This window comes from Marmota monax, unplaced genomic scaffold (assembly GCF_021218885.2).
Source record: "Marmota monax isolate L192 unplaced genomic scaffold, Marmota_monax_Labrador192_F-V1.1 WCK01_AAM20220418_F8-fsc00042, whole genome shotgun sequence".
NCBI lineage: Eukaryota > Metazoa > Chordata > Mammalia > Rodentia > Sciuridae > Marmota > Marmota monax.
In genome coordinates, this window is record NW_026693008.1 from 8,322,564 (window position 1) to 8,342,180 (window position 19,617).

The following is a 19,617-nucleotide window of genomic DNA, read 5'->3' on the forward strand; positions in this document are numbered from 1 at the left end:
ACAAGGGCTTGTCAAGTAGCAGACAGGAGTTCTGCTCCCATCTCCAACAGGTTAGAAATTAGATTTGGAAGTCTGGGGTGGCCGCGTGGGTCTCCCTTGGGTGTGCTGGGCATGGCAGAGAGCCTAGCTCTGAACTCACGCTAACGAGCAGCAGTTTTCTCTACACAGCCCTTCCTGGCCTGGATCAGAAGAAACGTGGCAGCCACAAAGCATGCTGCCTGCTGACACCCCCTCCGCCCCCACTGTTCCCACCACCCTTCTTCAGAGGGGGCCGAAGTCCGGTGAGTACATGGGGCTTGAGAGAGTGAAGAATTCCAGGCTTCTGGATGCCCACTCTGCACCCCACCCACTCAACAGGGGCTTCCTGCAGACTCTTGCTATAGGTCAACCCTTTATTCTCACTCTAAGTTTGAACCCTAGAATGGACACTTTGCAGTTTCTGGAATGTATTTGTCCTCCTGCTGTCTTAAATCAGCAATGTTGGAGAGGGTCTTCTCCCATGGGAGTTGAATTTGGCAAAATTTGTCCCATCTTTTTTTTAAACAATGGGCGTATTTATAAATTTCTGGGTTCCCATCAGCTATCCAGATATGGATTCTCCCTTTACCTTTTTCTTCTCCCCAAGCATTTATAAAATTCCCTGGGGAGAAAGGGAATGGGGGAATCTGGATAAAATGGGGGAGCAGGGTATAGAAGGGGGATAGGAAGAGGGTGGATAACAGGTACCAAAACACACTTCCCGTGTTCTAGAGCACAGTAGGGTGACTACAGCCTACCTCAATTTATGATATATTTCAAAATAACTAGAAATGGAGAGTCCAAAAAATTCCCAACATGTAGAAATGATAAAGGTTTGAGGAGGCCGAAACGCTAATTACCCTGATTTGATCATTACACATTATAGACGGTATCGAATTATCATAGTGTATCATAAACATGTACAAATATTATGTGCCAATTAAAGGAAAAGAAATGATAAATTCCCTTCCACAGCCCATGTCATAGGCAGACCATGTTCATGGAGTGACACAGGAAAGAGCCTTTCGGTAGCCACACTGAGGGATGAGAGGGAACAGATTTGGGGAAGAGAGGAAAGGAGCAGGACTCAGGACTTAGAAGACATCCATCCAGGGCATTCTAGGGACTTGAGACACTCAGATCTTTCTGGAATCTCCTAGACCTATACTGTCCAAAATCACAGCCACTGAGCACTTTCAATGTTTACACTGAGATATGCTGTTTATGTTAAACATAAACAGGAGTTTGTGTATGCACAGAATAAAATATATACATGTGTTGGATGAACTGCTCTGTGAATGCCTGTTGGGTATGTTTAGTCTATAATACAATTAAATTCTGAGGATTCTTGGTTGAAATAAATAAACAGATAAACAGGAGCGTGAAGCCCTCATATGAAAAAAAAAAAAAGATTGTAAAATGCCTCATTAGTCACTTTTATACTGAATATATGCTGAAGTGATAATATTTGGGGTCTGTTGGGTTAAATTAAACATATTATAAAATTATCTTCACTTGTTTGTTTTTACCTTTTCAAAAGGTAAAAATGTGGCTACCAGAAAAATTTTAAACTACAATGTAGTTCTCATTATGTTTCTTTTGGATATTTGTTTTGCATTATATTTCTTTTAGACATGCCTATCCTAGACATGGGATAAAGTCCTGAAATGAGCTTCCTAACTCCATCCAAAGTGGCCTTGCTAGCTCAGTAACCCATTCATGCCGTGTGGGTCTCAAGAGCAGATGAGAGAATCGAAACTGGTGGCCCAAAAGGTCATCTTCTCAGAATACATACTGCTATGTCAGGGAATCGCCAGTCTTGGACCTGAGCTGTGTCCAGGGAGGTGACCCTTCCTCTGTTCCCCGAGTCCGACTTCTAACACTGTGTTGCTTTGCACTGAAGCTTCTCTCCCCAGACATGAAGAATCTCCTCCTGGAACTCGAGACCACACAGTCCCCATGCATGCAGGGCTCTCTCGGCTCCCCTGGACCCCCCGGCCCCCAGGTTGGTGTTCTACCAGACCCCTCCCTCCTGCGTTCTGTTCCAACCCAGGGGAGCCCCCTGGGTAGAGTTTCATGGTGTCTGCCCCTTTTAATGTGATGTGGAAAATCAGTTTTCTTTCTCTTCTTACTTGCCACTCCAGAGCCACCTGGGTGAATCCTCGGCTCCCAGCTGTGATTTCCTCATCTATGCCAGGGAGATAATAATCATAATAATTGCCCCTGCGAGAGGAAAATAAAAAGGAAGGAAGGAAGGACAACAAAGAAATAAACAAGCCAAAAGATGTTTTTTAGTTGCTTCTGTCCTACTGGATTTTGGGGGATCAAGAGAGATACTGCCTATATGGATGTGGCTATGATTTAGTTAGCATTGGACAAACCCTTGATGATAACGGGCCTCATGTGACTATTGGCCCCATCTGAGGACCCAGAGGTGTCTGCATTTAGTACAGAAAAGTGGGGATAAGAGGAGCTTCCTTGGGCCCCTGGTATTGCTACCAAGGGTGGTGGGGAAAGTGAGGTACAGGCAAACTGCTAGAGAAAGAATTTTCTAGACAAACAAAAGATTACCCTCCAGAAACCCTCTCTCAGATTCCTGCTCCTCTGGCCTGCCTCAGAGAGGGGCTCCATCACAGAGAGACACCCAGCTCAGCCCCAGTGAGGTTCTCTTGGGTTCTCCATACTCTCTGAGCTGGGAAGCTTCGAAAATTCCTAAGGCTTATATTTTTTCCCCCTTTGAGATTATTATTTGACTGGTCCAGTGTGTGAACTGGGCTTTGGGATTTTTTTTTTTTTTTAAGATTCCCCAGGGGATTGGAATGTGCTGCTAGATCTGGGAAACACTGGCTGAGGGGGCTAGGCTCTTGGTGGTTTTGACAAGTTTCAGGGAAATCCCATTTCTCTTTTCTTTTTCTTTCCTTTTCTGTTTTTTTTTTTTTTTGTTGTTGTTGTTGTTGTTTGTTTGTTTTGTTTTGTTTTCTACCAGGGATTGAATCCAGGGGATGATTAACCACTGAGCCACATCCCAGCCCTTTTTATATTTTATTTAGAGACAGGGTCTCATGCCTGGTGAGAAATCCTGTTTCAAACAGTCTCTACTTTGTGCATGTTCATCTGCAGATCCTAGGGATGTTGCGGGAGCCCAAGGGATTTTGATGGGTTTCCTGTAGTCCTGGGGAATTTAGAAAATAGTGACTGAGCACCCCACAGACATGTAAGCAGAAAGCAGTTGCAATTTTGTTGTGGGTGTGCATAGCATTGGGGCAATGGGTTCTAAGCCCCTGAGGTGGAATCTCCTCACTCCTGTGGCTGACCATGGGGAGAGAAATGTGAGTTTACTTGCTCGCATTCTTCACATTTTAAAAAAGAACACCTTTGCCAGGCATGGTGGCACAGACCTGTAATCCTCCTAAACTCAGAAGACTGAGGCAGGAGAATTGCACATTTGAGGCTAGCCTCAGCAACTTAGTGATGCCCCTTGGCAACTTAGTGAGACCCAGTCTCAAAATAAATAAAAAGAGCTGGAGATGTGGCTCAGTGGAAAAGCACCTCTGAGTTCAATCCCCCCTCAAAAAAAAAAAAGTAAAATAGAATTTTGCTGCTCCAGGTGGGAAGGTTGATCTTGGTACCCACAGGTCAACCACAGGGTGGTCTAAATCAGCTGCTGCTGGGTATAAAACTTAACTTCCCTCTTGTCAGGGCCCCCCAGAAGCTTGATGTGAGTAGCTGAAAAGACCTGAGAGATGGTAAAGGGTCGTGTTTTCAGCTACCAGGATTTCTGCCAAACTCTTTAGTTGTTCTCAATAAGCTCTCAAGAGTTTTCAGGCAATCAAAAGGCTCCAGGGTAAAAATTACAGTCACTGAGTGTGGATGGGTTAGCATTGCTGGAAAAACAGTGCCAAGAAAGTTAAGGAGGAGGAGGAATAGAGAGGGGAAGGGGTTGCAGGGCAGAAAGGGGCCTTGGGAGCCGCACATCCATACAGAGATCAAGGCTGCTTCTGTAGGAGCCCCTCCCTCCCTCTCCCCCTCCCTCCCCAGCAGCTCTGCCTTAGTTGGGTATATTTTTTCTTCATTCTTGTCTTAATTGTATAGGGTCCACCCGGACTTCCTGGCAAGACAGGACCAAAGGGAGAAAAGGTATGAGCCACTCTTTTCTTCAACCCACCTCTCCTTGGTAATTCCAGCTTGATTTCTGGGGGGTGCCACTGAGATTTTACCAGTTGAGACCATTCTGCCTAGAGTGTGTGAGGACGAGCCCTGATAATGGGCCAGGGCACACTGGTGTATTCTGATTTGGCCCACTAGCCCCACAGGGATGCTGTGACCAGCCAAGTGACTGGTCAACAGGCTGAGCCACACTGCCATGACCAGTTGTCATTTGCCCTAGTTGGCCTTCTGCTGCCAGAACCTCTCTCCCAGAGCTGCTTCTGTTTACCTGTCTTCTCCATCCACAGGGGGAGCTTGGCCGACCAGGAAGGAAGGTATGGACGCTGCTGTTTTGTCAGCACCATCCGGGCAACTGTGCTGCACATGCGTGTGAGTGTGTGTGCACTCCTGGGGCGGGGAAGCAGTGACACACTCCTGTGGCCACCAGGACCCAGGTGGACAGTGATGGTGTGGCCATCCTGATGACGACAAGTAGCCTTGCTCATTCTCCTGGTCCTCAGTCAGGAGCTGGAGCCTGCCACCGCCAGGCATTCAGACTTCTTCCAGGGGTTGACAAGCCTGGCCAAATTGCCCTCAGGTTCAGGCCACCTTATCTATTTGATGAAACTGGAATAAAATGACTGAGAAGATAGAAACAAATGGCTTTTGCTCTTTGGCTTAAGGTCACAGTGCCTCTGTGTGAACCCAACGTGGGTTATCAAGGCTGTCATGCGTGTCAAGGAGGAGCAAAGCAGCAGAAGATTTTACTAGCTGTGATCAGTGGATACTGGCACTGAAACCCCAGGTCTCGTGAATGAAAGAAGGGTAAAATGTTGGCCAAGAAAGATGCCCAGGGCTCTAAATAGAGATGACTCTATTCCTGGTGAAGTGTTTTATTCAAATGGTTTTGCTGTCAACAGAAGCCTTAAACAGATGTTTGCAAGGTACAGATGACAACGCCAGCCACAGCATAGTGGGCTGAGCAGGGTTCTGGAGTGGTTCCCTGCTAAGAGAGAACAAGGGCCGTGTTGATTGATGATATCTGCCCTGGGTGTGGGAGGCAAGAGTAGGAATCACTGCACATGCTAGCCTTTGGCTTTTCTGCACCCTTCAGGTCTCTCGCTAACTGTGCAATTAGCCAGTGGGTACAGAGGTCCAGATAGACCCCGAGCCCATTCTCCTATTGACTCTTGTAGTCCTTGGTTTAGGTTGGGTTTCCTGGAAGCAGACACATGCACAAGTGAATAAATTATTAAGGGGGTTCTCACTGGAGGAGGTAGACACGGGAGAGAGCGGGAGAAGGCGAGCAAAGATATAGTATAAGGTGAAGTCCAGCCGCAGTAGCCTGATTCCTAGGGAAGCTTTGGAGCATGGATTGCCTGATGGTAGGTCCTGCCTTGAGGTAAGGGATCTGGACCATTGGCTGCAGAAAGAGCCAATGTAAATGACGGGACAGCTCCAATTGCCCAAGCGCAAACTCCACAGTTGCAGGTTGCAGAGATGAATTGTTAGTGAGAAGTGTAGCCACGGGGGATGGGCACTCTGAACAGGTAAAAAGACCTTAAGATTTGAGTACCAACAGCTTCTGCTGCTGCTCCCCATGCTAATGCTATCTCATCCCACAGCCCATCCTTGTGGAGAGAACCCACTGGAATGCAGGGGACATTAGGGTAGTTAGGTGGAGGTGACAGAGATTGGAAAGCAAAGACATTCAGACTTTCTTTCCCACTATCCTCCACTCCTTGGGTAAAATAAAATCCTGTTTGGTGATACTCTATGACATCAAGGATTTAACCTACACCTAAGTTCCAACATTTTAGGGCCTCTGTCTTTAAAGGGCGAGGCTGAGAATCTGGGGGCCATGTTTGGAGGCCCCATTTTCATTCCTGGACCCCAGATATTCTCGGAAGGAAGGAAACATGAGCCCACTTTTTCTGACTTTTGTTCTTGGTTCTTGAAGGGTAGACCTGGCCCCCCAGGTGTTCCTGGCATGCCTGGGCCTGTCGGCTGGCCTGGCCCTGAAGGACCCAGGGTAAGTGTCCTGTGCTGATGGGCTCATGTGGTATCCAAACAAGGGCGGGTGGAGAAGATGGCAGCTGCCCTAGCACATGCTCAGTGAATCACGTCCTCAAGAGAGGAAGAAGAGAGCCTGAGGACTGTCCACAGGTCCCCAAACATTTCCTCCTTCCCTGGCCTGCAGACCTTGCTGCATGCAAAGGCTTTGTTCCTGTGGGAGGAGAAATGGGGGACTCTTCCCTTCTTCTACAGAGGCATGGTTTCTCCATTGTCTTTAAAAGTAGCGTTCTATACTTTGGTTTCCCTGAGATGATCCAAAAGGGACTTGTGTATGGGAAGCTCTTGCAGGTGGTGATGATTGGGCAGGGAATGACAGCTTGGGGAAAGGAGGGTTGAAGGAGTTGTCAACTGGGAAGAATGGAAATCTTCCATCGAGAGAGAGATTGCCAAACGTTGATGAAACTCCCTTCCTCAGAAAGGGTAGTGAACGCAAATACCCCTGCTTTGGTTTAGGTTCTTCTCACTGCCAGTCATAAACTACATAGACAGGGTGGGAGGCTCTGACTTCGAATTTTACCTGTAGGGGTAGATAGGTGAATGTCACCAACTGCTCTGATTCCCTCGCTGACGATACTATAGGAGTAGAAAACTGTTTCCAGTCCTGGTAGGAAAAGTCCTCAGGACATTTCTTTTAAAAATCCACTGCCCAGGGCTGAGCTGCCCAACATGGTGGCCACTAACCACAGGTGGCTATTGAAATGTGACTAGTTCAACCAAAGAACTGAATGTTTAATTTTAATCCATCCAAATCTGAATTTTAAAACCTTGACTCATTTTAATCATTTGAAAACTTTCAGGTATGTTTGGAGCAACTTGAAGGTGTGGCTGCTTTTTCAACTATAAATTTTGTGAAATCTAAACACAGGTCAAGTGTTTGGAATGAGAATTTAGCTCCTGAATTGGGATATTCCTTAAATGCAAAATACACAACAGACTTCAAGTATTAAATATAAAAAAAAACAGAATGTAAAATACTCATTGATCATTTTATATTTGCTACATGTTGAAATGAGAAATTAAATAAAATATATTGGTAAAATTAATGTCATCTGCTTAGCTTTACTTTTCAGATGACTTCTAAAAACACTTAAAATTCAGCATGTGGCTCACCTCATATTTATAATGGTTAGTCCTAGTTTAGAGTTTTCTTAGCATGGAAGATGCTAGAAGTTCCAAATGCAGATTGTTCTGAGGGGCAAGAAAGCCCATCCATAATTCTTAAGCCCCTGCCTCCGTAGTATACACCCAGAGGTTGATGTTCACTATACACGACTGAAAACCTAGAGTGAGAGTCTATGACAATGTCTCAAAGGCCCTCCATATGCAAACAGCAAGTCGTACAAAGATTTTTTTTTGTGTGTGTTAACACTTTGTCTTCTGAATCTCCAAGCCCTCATGCTTTCTCCCCTACCCTCTTACAACCTTTTCTAGGAAAAGATCAAGTATCACCATTTACAACAGCTTAGTGAGTATTTAGTTTGGAGATCTGCTCTACCTTGGGCATTTTCATTTTATATTTAATCTCAAACCAGAATGAAAGGTGGAGTATGGAACCTTGGGCCTCTAGGAGGGGGCAAGGGGTCATTTGGGGACCTCAGATTCACAATCCAACCCCAATGTTCCTGGTTCCATCCCAATCCTGCCTATGATTCTCTTGGTTCAGTTTCTCTAAGAAATGTCACTGTGTGTCTCCTTTCCCCTCTTCTAATTCACACAGGGTGAAAAAGGTGACCTGGGCATGATGGGCTTGCCAGGGTCAAGAGGACCAATGGGCTCCAAGGTCAGTGTGTGGTCCAGATGGATATCCCCAGATCTTCTCACTAAGGCTCTAGAGCAGCTGTGTCCTCAGAGACGGGAAGGGCAGAGTCACCATCCTGGGCTGCAGAATGTCATAGGTATTAGAGAGTCAGTGCCGGGTGCTAGTCTTTAGAGGCACTTTGGGGACATCATACCCTGAAATTCAGGGGCATAAGGATGCCATTCCTGCTGTTCTCCTGGCCTGTTAAGGTCAAGCCTCTAGACATTTGAACAGATGAAAACCTTTGTGCGATGAGGAAAACCATGTTCTTCTGAGGCGTGCTTTAAGCATAATCCTCAGGGACATCTGTTGCAATCCCATGAAAACTTGCAATGTGATGTGGAGACCCATCAGCACTACGTTGGGGGACTCTTTCCATTCTCCACCACACCCACAGGTCCTACAGAGCTGATTTTAAATGCACTTTCTGCTTTCTTTTAGGGCTACCCAGGATCCAGAGGGGAAAAGGTCAGTGCTTGTCTCTGATGGCATTCCAGAGCCTGGTCTGGGTTACAGGCTCCATAGTTGGTGGCGGACAGAGGACGGGCCCAGGCCTCTCATTAGTCACTAACTACAAAAGCCATTCCTAGCTGTTCCTCTGTCCTTTGTCAGTGGACTGAGGAAGAGGTGAGGGGTCTCCTGAGGCAGGATAAGGGGGCTCTCCCAGTGGAGGTACACAGTATTCATGGGGATGCCGGAGGAAGGTGGCAGGTCTGTGTCCTTAGAGCAGACTTCTACCACCTGCCCTTCTCATCTGTCAAAACCAAAAAAAAAAAAAGCCAGAAGGAACTTGAGAACAGACTTCCTTTGGGATAAGAGAGGATCTAGGACCCAAGATTCTCTGTAAGTTGTGCTTCATTATTATGCAAAAGGTTTGGGGGGTCCAAACAGAAGGTAGTCACAAACCTTTCCTTTGCTGAGCAAACCATGTAAGGTCTGTGAGCCTATGTCTTCGTAAAATGAGGGTGTTGTCTTAGGAAGCTTTTCAGCTTCAAATGCTTCAATCCCCACCCTCCCCCTTGATATTAACTCATTGCCTCTCTCCTGTGGTTTCCTCCTAGGGATCCAGAGGTGAAAGGGGTGACTTGGGTCCCAAAGGAGAAAAGGTAAGAACATAGAAATGCTAAACTGCAATGCAAGTAGCAGCCCCCAGCTCACCCCACCTGTAGGCTGGATGACGGATGGGACTGGCAGGCCTCCATCTTGAAAATGGGTGAACCAAGCTCATCTTCTGCCCTTTCAAGGGTTATTTCAGAGGTGGTCGTGATATTTGTTGTTCTGTTCACAGGGTTTCCCAGGATTTCCTGGAATGTTGGGGCAAAAAGTAAGTACCCCGAAATAGTGAAAATAGGTCTCAGTTAAAAAAAAAAAGGCTCTCCACGCACAACAAGAGAGCCCCGCCCCTTTGTCCACCATGGAAAGCAAGTTTAACTGTGGAAGGTTCTGGTTTAGGGTGAAGAGCAAGTTTCTTTACACACAGAGGAGAGGATGGCAGGGTGGTCTGAGACTTCCCTCCAGGCAGTGGCAGAAAAACAGCTTCCATCAGGTGGAGAGAGGTCCTTCTTTGTTTTTCCCACTTCTTGGAAGACTATGATGATGTTCAAAGGAAGGAACTTTGTGACAAGGGATTCACATCTGAGGTGCAGTGCAGGTCAAGGCCCCTCTCAGCCCGTAGGCTTCAGGGCAAAGTTACAACCATTTTTGGCTTCATGTCTCTGCAGCCTAAACTCTTCTTCTGTCTTCTTCAAAGTGCACAGAATTATTGTAATTGAATGACAGTAAACATTTTTAATTGTTTATTTTTTTATTTAAAGAGATTTTATTTAAATAGTGAAATATTTAGTGGGTATCTTGCTTGGAACAAGGCCTAATAAAAATGGAGTCAGGCTCAGGTAACTTAAAGAAAAATTAGCCAGCAAATAACAATAGAGTGGCATACAGATAAAATGACATTTGTGAAGGTAGCAAATGACTGACAGATTTTTGAAAACTTTTGCTTAGGGTCTGGTTTCTAACCCTTGTTGCTAGGGAATGAAGAGACAAGGGACATACAAATGACCATTTAGAACTAACTTCTAAGCTGACAGTCATGCTGGAGCCTCATGTCGTAAGGTATTGACATTGGAAACTGTTATTTTCTTCATTTTAATTTTTTTTATTTGTTATAATTAGTTACACATGACAGTAGAATGCATTTATGGACTTTGATATATCATACATAGATGGGATATAACTTCTCATTTTTCTGAGTGCACATGTTACAGAATCATATTGGTCATATAGTCACATTATACATACAGTAATAATGTCTGTTTCATTCTACTATCTTTCGTATCCCCACATCCCCTCCCCTCCCCTCCTATCACTTCCCTCTACCTAATCTAAAGTAATGTTGTTCTTCCCTAGTGCCTCTCACCTTATCGTGAATTAGCATCCACATATTAGAGAAAACATTCAGCCTTTGGTTTTGTGGGATTGGCTTATTTCACTTAGCATGATATTCTCCAACTTCAACCATTTACTGGCAAATTCCGTAATTTTACTCTTCTTTAAATCTGAGTAATATTCCATTGAGTATATATATATCACATTTTCTTTATCCATTCATCTATTGAGGGACACCTAGGTTGGTTCCATAGTCTAGCTATTGTGAATTGAGCTGCTATAAACATTGATGTGGCTGCATCACTGTAGTATGATAATTTTAAGTCCTTTGGGTATAAACCAAGGAGTGGGATAGCTGGGTCAAATGGTGGTTCCATTCCCAATTTTCTGAGGAATCTCCATACTGCTTTCCAGAGTGGTTGCACCAATTTACAGTCCCACCAGCAATGTATGAATGTACCTTTTCCCCACATCCTCATCAACATTTATTGTTACCGGTATTCTTGATGATTGCCATTCTGACTGCAATGAGAAGAAATCTTGAGAGTAATTTTGATTTGCATTTCTGTAATTGCTAGAGATGTTGAACACTTTTTCATGTTTGTTTATCAATTATATTTCTTTTTCTGTGAAGTGTCTATTCAGTTCCTTGACCCATTTACTGATTGGGTTATTTGATTTTTTTGGTGTTAAGTTTTTTGAGTTCTTTATATATCCTAGAGATCAGTGCTTTATTGAAGTTGCATGTGGTAAAGATTTTCTCCCAATCTGTAGGCTCTCTCCTTATGTTATTAATTGTTTCCTTTGCTGAGAAGAAGCTTTTTAATTTGAATCCATTCCATTTATTGATTCTTGATTTTACTTCTTGCACTTTAGGAGTGTCGTTAAGGAAGTCAGATCCTAGGCCGAAGTGGTGAAGATTTTTTTAAAATATTTTTTAATTGTAGTTGGACAAAATCTTTATTTATTTTTTATGTGGTGCTGAGAATGGAACCCAGTGCCTCACACGTGCAAGGTGGGCGCTCTACCGCTGAGCTACAGCTCCAGCCCCGTGGTGAAGATTTGGGTCTATTTTTTCTTCTATTAGGTGCAGGGTCTCTGTTCTAGTGCCTAAGTCTTTGATCCACTTTGAGTTGATTTTTGTGCAGGGTGAGATACAGGTTTAATTTCATTTTGCAACATGTGGATTTTCAGTTTTGCCAGCATCATTTGATGAATAGGCTATCTTTTCTCCAGTGAATGTTTTTGGCACCCTTGTCTAGTATGAGATAACTATATTTATGTGGGCTTGTCTCTGTGTCCTCTATTCTGTACCATTGGTCTACAAGTCTATTTTGGTGGCAGTACCATGCCATTTTTGTTACTATAGCTCTGTAGTACAGTTTAAGGTCTGGTATTGTGATGCCTGCAGCTTCACTTTTCTTGCTAAGGATTGCTTTAGCTATTCTGGGTCTCTTATTTTTCCAAATAAATTTCATGATTGCTTTTTCTATTTCTCTGAAAAATGTCATTGGGATTTTAATAGAATTTGCATTAAGTCTGTATAACACTTTTAGTAGTATGGCCATTTGACATTATTAATTCTGCCTATCCAGGAGCATGGGAGATCTTTCCATCTTCTGAGGTTTTCTTCAATTTCTTTCTTTAGTGTTCTGTAGTTTCCATCATAGAGGTCTTTCATCTATTTTGTTAGATTGATTCCCAGGTGTTTTTTTTTTTGAGGCTATTATGAATGGAGTAGTTTTGTAATTTCTCTTTCAGTGAATTCATCGCTAATATATAGGAATGTGTTTGATTTATGGGTGTTGATTTTATATTCTGCTACTTTGCTGAATTCATTTATTAGTTCTAGAAGTTTTCTGGTGGAACTTTTTGGATCTTCTAGCTATAGAATCATGTCATCAGCAAATAGTGATAGTTTGAGTTCTTTTTTACCTATTTGTATCCCTTTAATTTCTTGTTTTGTGTAATTGCTCTGGCTAGAGTTTCAAGGATGATGTTGAATAGACGTGGTGAAAGAGGACATCTTTGTCTTGTTGCAGTTTTTAGAGGGAATGCTTTCAATTTTTCTCCATTTAGAATGATGCTGGCCTTGGGTTTAACATATATAGCTTTTACAATGTTGAAGTATGTTCCTACTATCCCTAATTTTTCCAGTGTTTTGAACATGAAGGTGTGCTGTATTTTGTCAAATACTTTTTCCGCGTTTTTCTGCATCTATTGAGATGATCATATGATTCTTGTTTTTAAGTCTGTTAATATGATGAATTATATTTATTGATTTCCATATGTTGAACCAACCCTGCATCCCTGGGATGAATCCCACTTGATCATGATGCACTATCTTTCAAATATATTTTTTATGCAATTTGCCAGAATTTTATTGAGAATTTTTGCATCTATGTTCATCAGGGATATTGGTCTGAAGTTTTCTTTCCTTGATGTGTCTTTGTCTGGTTTTGATGTCAGGATGATATTAACCTCATAGAATGAGTTTGGAAAGGTTCCCTCATTTTGTATTTCATGGAATACTTTGAGGAGTGTTGGTGTTAATTCTTCTTTGAAAGTCTTATAGAACTTGGCTAAGAATCCATCTGGTCCTGGGCTTTTCTTGGTTGGTAGACTTTTGATGGCATTCTATTCTATTTTATTACTTGAAATTGATCTATTTAAATTGTGTATGATCTCCTCATTCAGTTTGGGTAGATCATATGTTTCTAGAAACTTGTCAATGTCTTTGATATTTTCTATTTTATTAGAGTATAAATTTTCAAAATACTTTCTAATTATCTTCTATATCTCATATGTGTCCATTGTGATATTTCCTTCTTCATCTTGTATTTTAGTAATTTCAGTTTCTTTTTCTTGTCATTATCATGGCCAGGGGTTTATCTACTTTATTTATTTTTTTCAAAGAACCAACTTTTTGTTTTGTCAATTTTTTCAACTGTTTCTTTTGTTTCAATTTCATTAATTTCAGTTCTGATTTTAATTATTTCCTGTCTTCTACTGCTTTTGATGTTTATTTGTTCTTCTTTTTCTAGGGCTTTGAGATGTAGGTATATATGACAGCAGAATGCACTTTGATTCATTGTACACAATTGCAGCACAACGTTTTATTTCTGGTTATACAAGATGTAGTGTTGCACCATACGTGCAGTCATACATGTACCTAGGGTAATGATGTCCATCTCATTCCACCATCTTTCCTGTCCCCATTCCCCCTCCCCATCCCTCCCTCCCCTTTGCCCACAGTTTTTCCATTTGGAAACTGTTAAGTCTCAGAGCGCGAAATTCTCCAAACATGCAAATGGACACTTAGTATTTTTAACATTTTAAGTTTACCTTAAAATATCATTTTCCATACCTAAATAATTTTTATCTGACAGTATCCAACCAATAGAGCATGTTTCCATATTTTCAGTCATCATGCATTAATTTACTATGATTATATCGCCACCTGAATTTGTCAGAAACTCTGTTTCTGCTACCCTAAATGGGGTGTTACATTTTTAAAATTGTAATTTTATAAGCAAATTAAAAGAAACATTAAAAAGAAAAAAATTAATTTTATTTTAAAAGATTTAGGTTAGGTATTCATTCCGTGTAACAACGAAAATCAAAGAGTCATAAATTACTGTAAAATTAAGCATGACAGCTTCTCCAGTCTCTGCGCCATTTACTAGACCTGGCGTTGAAAAGAATTGTCTTCCCTCCTTTGTGGTAGGCTGTTTTAAGACAGAGCTGATAAGGTAACCATAATTAGGTTTTAGGAGAGAAATTAGATCAAAAAATTACTGGCTGCTTTCAGTTGATAAAGAGAAGGGCCCCACTGCCTTCTGACAGTCTCTTTAAAAAATTTATATTGTTTATGCTGCTGTTTTCTCCTAGTCAAATAAGACCTCCCCTGTCCTTCTCTGGCCAGCCAAGGGAAAACGGCACAAACGTTTCCACAACCATATAGAATCCATCCTATCCCCTAACACACTCTGCAGAGAATGCTCAAGGATGCCACATGTAGGTGAGGATGCATAGACTTCAAGAAAATTTTTGGTGATACAAGACATTGGTGTCTCAAGAAGGGACAAATTCTTTGTGTTGGTTGAGTTGACAGATCATTCAGAGGCTTATTCTTGATCCTCACCATATTATATTATCCTCTTCTGGAATTTTCCATTGTGTTGTACCTCTCCTGACCACCTCCTGCAAAGGAGCCTGGGTTTCTATTTTCTCTGAGTCCCTGGCTGCTAAAGAAACTCTCATGGTGGTGATGGCTACTTGGTGGCTCATTGTAGGAGGGTAACTGGAGGTAGGAATGATGTGTCCTGTGAGTTCATGACCCCCAAAAATAGTGAAGTGGGACTGGGATCCTAGGAGAACATAGAGAAGAGGGAAAGAAACTAAGATGAAGAAAGAAATGGACCTTGCAAAAGATTGGCCTTATCCTGTGAAATTCTGGGATGGGTGCATTTGGTTCTGATTGTTAAGTATACGTTATTTTCAATTAGAAATGTTGTGTACACTGTTTTCCAGGCCTTTTATAATAATTATGTTGAATATTTGACCATACATTGGAAACACCCTCCCTCCAAAAAAGAGTCTTCATTTAAATCAAATGGAAGTGAGCATGAACTCAAAGCAATGCTTATTGAAGAGTGGGGAACTCTATAATTTTCAATAAAGGCATCAGATGAGCAGAAACTTCCCAAACGTGATAGCTGGCAAATGGTGTCCAATTAATCATTAAAAAAGCCCACAGGCCAGGCGTGGTGGTGCATGCCTACAATCCCAGCAGCTCAGGAGGCTGAGGCAGGAGGATCGCAAGTTGAAAGCCAGGCTCAGCAACTTAGGGAGGTCCTAAGCATCTCAGTGAGACTCTGTCTCTAAATAAAATGCAAACAAGGGCTGGGGATGTGGCTTAGTGATCAAGTGCCCCTGAGTTCAATCCCTGGTAAGAAGGAAGAAAGGAAGGCCCACAGATTTGACTTTGTGGTTAAAAGCAAACATCACAAAGCACAATATAAAATTTTAACTAAAAGTGAAATCCTTTTCTCCAGGACAGTTTGTAGCATCAGGTGCACAAGTGACTGGAATGCAGAACCCTCCCACTTTGGGTATTCTGGATGTGGTTTCCACCCCCCACCACCCCTCCCCTTTTTGGGGGGGGGGGCACCAAAATGTCTTTGGGCCTACAGCCATCTCTCCCAGAAATTAAGTAATCCATACAGGATTAGGATTAGCTTCTCAACCTACTCAGGGCTAGCTTCTTCCCGTCTTATTCTTTGAAAGATGTGTCAGCCTTTTACACAACCTCATCACTCTCCCAGGCTCCCAGGGCAGCCCATCTGGAAAAGACTTGGAATGATCTAGAGACTTCCCTCATGGCCAGTCTAGATATGGACAGACCTGTCTAGATATGCCCACTCCACATGCCCCAATTTCTCTTTCACTTCTCTTTCCTCTTTCCAGGGTGAAATGGGTCCAAAGGGTGAACCTGGGATAGCAGGACACCGAGGACCCACAGGAAGACCAGGGAAACGTGGCAAGCAGGTAAGGATCTCAGGGTTTGCCACCCCCCTAACTAAGGTCAGCACTTCCTGACCCTCGCTGTGTGGAGAGGCAGGTGGGTCGTGTCAGTCAGAGCTAACCCATAGCCCCAGTCTCCAGGCTCCTCTGGGGTGGAGGGCAGAAGCAGCACCATTTCCAGATACTTCTGGCTTTTCCGGCTAGCCACAGGTCCAGGTAGACAGAATAGGCTGTGCCATGGTTGCTGTTCTCAAGACCAGAAGCAAGAACGGGTCTTCAGTTCATGGGAACAAGTCCATCTAGACCAAAGCAACTCAGAATGAAAGATAGGGTGTTTTACCCAGAAAATCTGTAACAGCCCACATATTTCCCCACCATTGAAAGGTCCTCCGGGTCTTAAGGACAGGTCGATTTTTCCCTACATGGCCCCCAATTTGTAAGCAATCCTTTTAACTGTGTTTGTAAGGGTTTAGGGAAATAGTTCATTTCCTAGGTCAGCAAGCTCCTACATTAAGCCAGGTGATGTGACAGGAAAAGGAAAGAGTAGGGTACATTTTCGCTGGCTGGCTCTAGAGCTATACTGAGGTCCTCAGAAAAACTTCTGGACAGCACTCTTGAGAAGGGCACACCATTACTTTTTTAATTTTCATTTTGTTGGCTCTTTTTAATTTCAAGGCGATTTATTTATTTATTTATTTTGTGGTGCTGGAGATTGAACCCAGGACCTTGTACATGTGAGGCAAGCACTCTATTAACTGAGCTATATCCTCAGCCCTGGCTCTTTTTAATTTCAGAAAGACTTCTTAAATTCAATTTTATTTAAATAATCTTAATTTTAAAATAGATATATGAATGTATATACTTGCACGACTTGCTCTTTAAAGTCAAGGATTGTGAATATGTTCAAAGAAAACATCATTTTGAACATTAGTAAAGTATTTGTTTTACTTTAGTTTTAATTAGAAAGTAATTATATACACACAGTTCTGTATGGAGCAGTGTGTGTGTGTGTGTGTGTATTGCAGAATGATCAAATCATATCCATCACCTCAAATATTAATTGTTTCTTTGTAGAGATACATTTAGAATCCATTCAGTTTGTTGAGTTTTTCCTTCCTTCTCATTATAAATATAACATGTAGTCATCACAAAAACTTAGAAAATTCAGAAAAATAAGATGAAAATAATCCAAAGACCCAATACTCAAGCATATACATGGTTGGTGGTGATGGTGTGATTTTCAAATATTTCCTTCCAGAATTATTTCTTTTTATAGTTTCAGGTTGTTTGTTTCTTACATATGCAATGTGTAGTTATTTTGTTCTTAATTTTTAACTTAAAATCACAATATGTAGTTTTTCTTGCCCCTGTAGATATCAATTAATGTTTTAAAACATTTTTTTAAATATTTAATTTTTTTTAGTTGGACATAATATCTTTCTTTCTTTATTTATATTTTTATGTGGTGCTGAGGATCAAACCCAGGGCCCATGTGCTAGGCGAGCGCTCTATCACCGAGCCACAAACCCAGCGCCTTAAAACATGTTTTAATATCCTTATCATATGTTGGTACATGAGTGAGCATGACAAGAGAGACCTAGCCAGATGAGAAAGAGTCCTGAAAGGTGAACATCTTTAGATTCAACGCTTTTTCCATTCTCCTAATTATTTCCTTAGGCTAGATCTGTGGTCCTCAAACAAACTGTAGTTTAAATCAGAACCACCTGGGCTGGGTATGAATGGCGCACAGCTAATAATCCCAACAGCTAAGAGACTGAAGCAGAAGGATCAAGAGTTCAAAGCCAGCCTCAGCAACTTAGGGAGGCGCTAAGCAACTCAGTGAGACCCTGTCTCTAAATAAAATTCAAAATAGGGCTGGGGATGGGGCTCAGTGGTCGAGTGCCCCTGAGTTTAATCCCCAGTACAGAAAAAAAAAAAAAAAAAAGAATCACCTGAGGTGGAGGAGCTATTGAATACAGATTCCCAACCAGGTACAGTGGTGTACTTCAGATTTGCCTCTCATGGTTCTCCATACCTAGGCCTTATTTCCCAGACTGATGCAATCAAACTGGACTAGGCCACCAGCCTGATTTTAGTTTAGTTTTGTTTAAGCTGCCCATTCTTCAATTCAGTTTAGTTTCTAATGTGCAGCTAGGGTTCAGAGTCAGTAACACTATATGAAGATAATCACAGTCTTCTCCAGGTAAATTTAGAAGTGACAGAAGTTCCCATTGGAATAATGCAAACCTCATAATATAATTTTTTGAAGTGACAACAGCCCAGTCTCATTTTCAAAGTTTTATGATGACTGGCATGGCCACGGCTTCACCGTGACACCACAGACACTACTTTCCTTAAATCTAGTCTCTGAAAAAGAAGAAGAAAATAGGGGAGAAATATTTCATCACTTTCTTCCATACTAATGATTCCCATCCAGAGTATTTTATGTTGGGGTTCCAGACTTCTGTCCTCGAATACTTTTCTTGGACAGTGTTCAACTTTTCCTGGGAGAGTCAAAGCCAGAAAGATTATTTCCTGACCCTGCTGACATTGATTCCATTGGATCACTAGTAAGAGCCAACCCAAAACCACATCTGGGAGCTCAGAGAAGCTAGGGAGTGAGCTCATCCTTTCTAGAAGATGCTATCAACACCCTGAGAGTGCTCCAAGCCCTTGGTGTTGTTCAGTGAGCTGACACTTGAGTGGTGAGCCTTGGTACCTTGCCAGGGGATGTTGTTTTTGTCACAAATTCACTTCTTAGCCTAGAGTCCTGTGTCTAGTGTTTATTGGGCCAGCCGGGGTAAGAGCTTCTGGAGGTTGTTGTAATCCATCCAAAACCAGGAACCAAAAATCCAGAGGGGATTTCAGACTGGAATTTCCAAATCAGAAGGATTTGAGAGACCATTTAACCCAAATCTCTTCAAGGAAACTGAGGGACAGGGAGGTGGCATTGCTTGCCCAAGACCCCTCAATGACAGAGTCAATTAAATGCAAAACCAGGATTAGAACTTAGAGTAGGTCCACAGGCTTTTCCCCATGCATCTTCTCCCTATCCCCTTCCTACTCCAGGACTTGCCTATGGGCAGGTTCAAGAAAGCAGCAGCTGACTTTATCATAAAAACCTTCAATGAAGGAGACACAACAACTTCCTTGAGAGAGAGATCTCCCAGCTTTGTAGCAAATAAGGAATAAAGAAAGCTTTTCCTGGAAAGCTTGGCTCCATGAGTCCTACTGATAGAGACGTGGCTCATTCTGCGTCGAAGACTCCTTTATGGCTGCTGTCAGAATCAGGAGCACCTCCAGCTCCTTCAAGCTGTGTACTTCCTGTGCTCAGAGCCAGCTGACCTGGCTGTTAGAAAAACAAGCCTTAACTGTGGCTATATTAAGCCAGTGTGACTTCCTTTGCCATTCTGGGCCCCGTCTTGCTTACTGTTTGGAATGCTTCAGCTTGGCCCGCACCTTCAGAATGCCCTCCAAGAGCGTGGATTCGGAAACAAACTGACCTCATGGGTCCCATCTTAAGAGTGTAAGAACTCACCAGGCATTAGTGACAGGGCCCCCAAGGACAAGTCAACAAGGCAGCAGGTCATGTGTTACCTTGTGATTGGAAAGGAGTCCCCGGTATGTGTGTTTCTCAGACTTGGAGAAGATTGTGTTTCATCAGGTGG

General features: G+C 42.6%; 1 protein-coding gene across 2 annotated transcripts in view; it reads left to right on the plus strand.

Moving 5' to 3' along the window:
- The window catches only part of Colq (collagen like tail subunit of asymmetric acetylcholinesterase), a 66,390-nt gene that overhangs the window by 24,769 nt on the left and 22,004 nt on the right, over window positions 1-19,617 (plus strand). For both annotated transcript variants that reach the window (XM_046453021.2, XM_058582104.1), the window contains exons 2-11: window positions 169-281; window positions 1,922-2,023; window positions 4,111-4,155; window positions 4,473-4,499; window positions 6,125-6,196; window positions 7,958-8,020; window positions 8,480-8,506; window positions 9,100-9,144; window positions 9,327-9,362; window positions 15,893-15,973. In XM_046453021.2, the coding sequence (XP_046308977.1) occupies window positions 169-281; window positions 1,922-2,023; window positions 4,111-4,155; window positions 4,473-4,499; window positions 6,125-6,196; window positions 7,958-8,020; window positions 8,480-8,506; window positions 9,100-9,144; window positions 9,327-9,362; window positions 15,893-15,973 (611 nt within the window). The remainder of the gene's footprint in view (window positions 1-168; window positions 282-1,921; window positions 2,024-4,110; window positions 4,156-4,472; window positions 4,500-6,124; window positions 6,197-7,957; window positions 8,021-8,479; window positions 8,507-9,099; window positions 9,145-9,326; window positions 9,363-15,892; window positions 15,974-19,617) is intronic.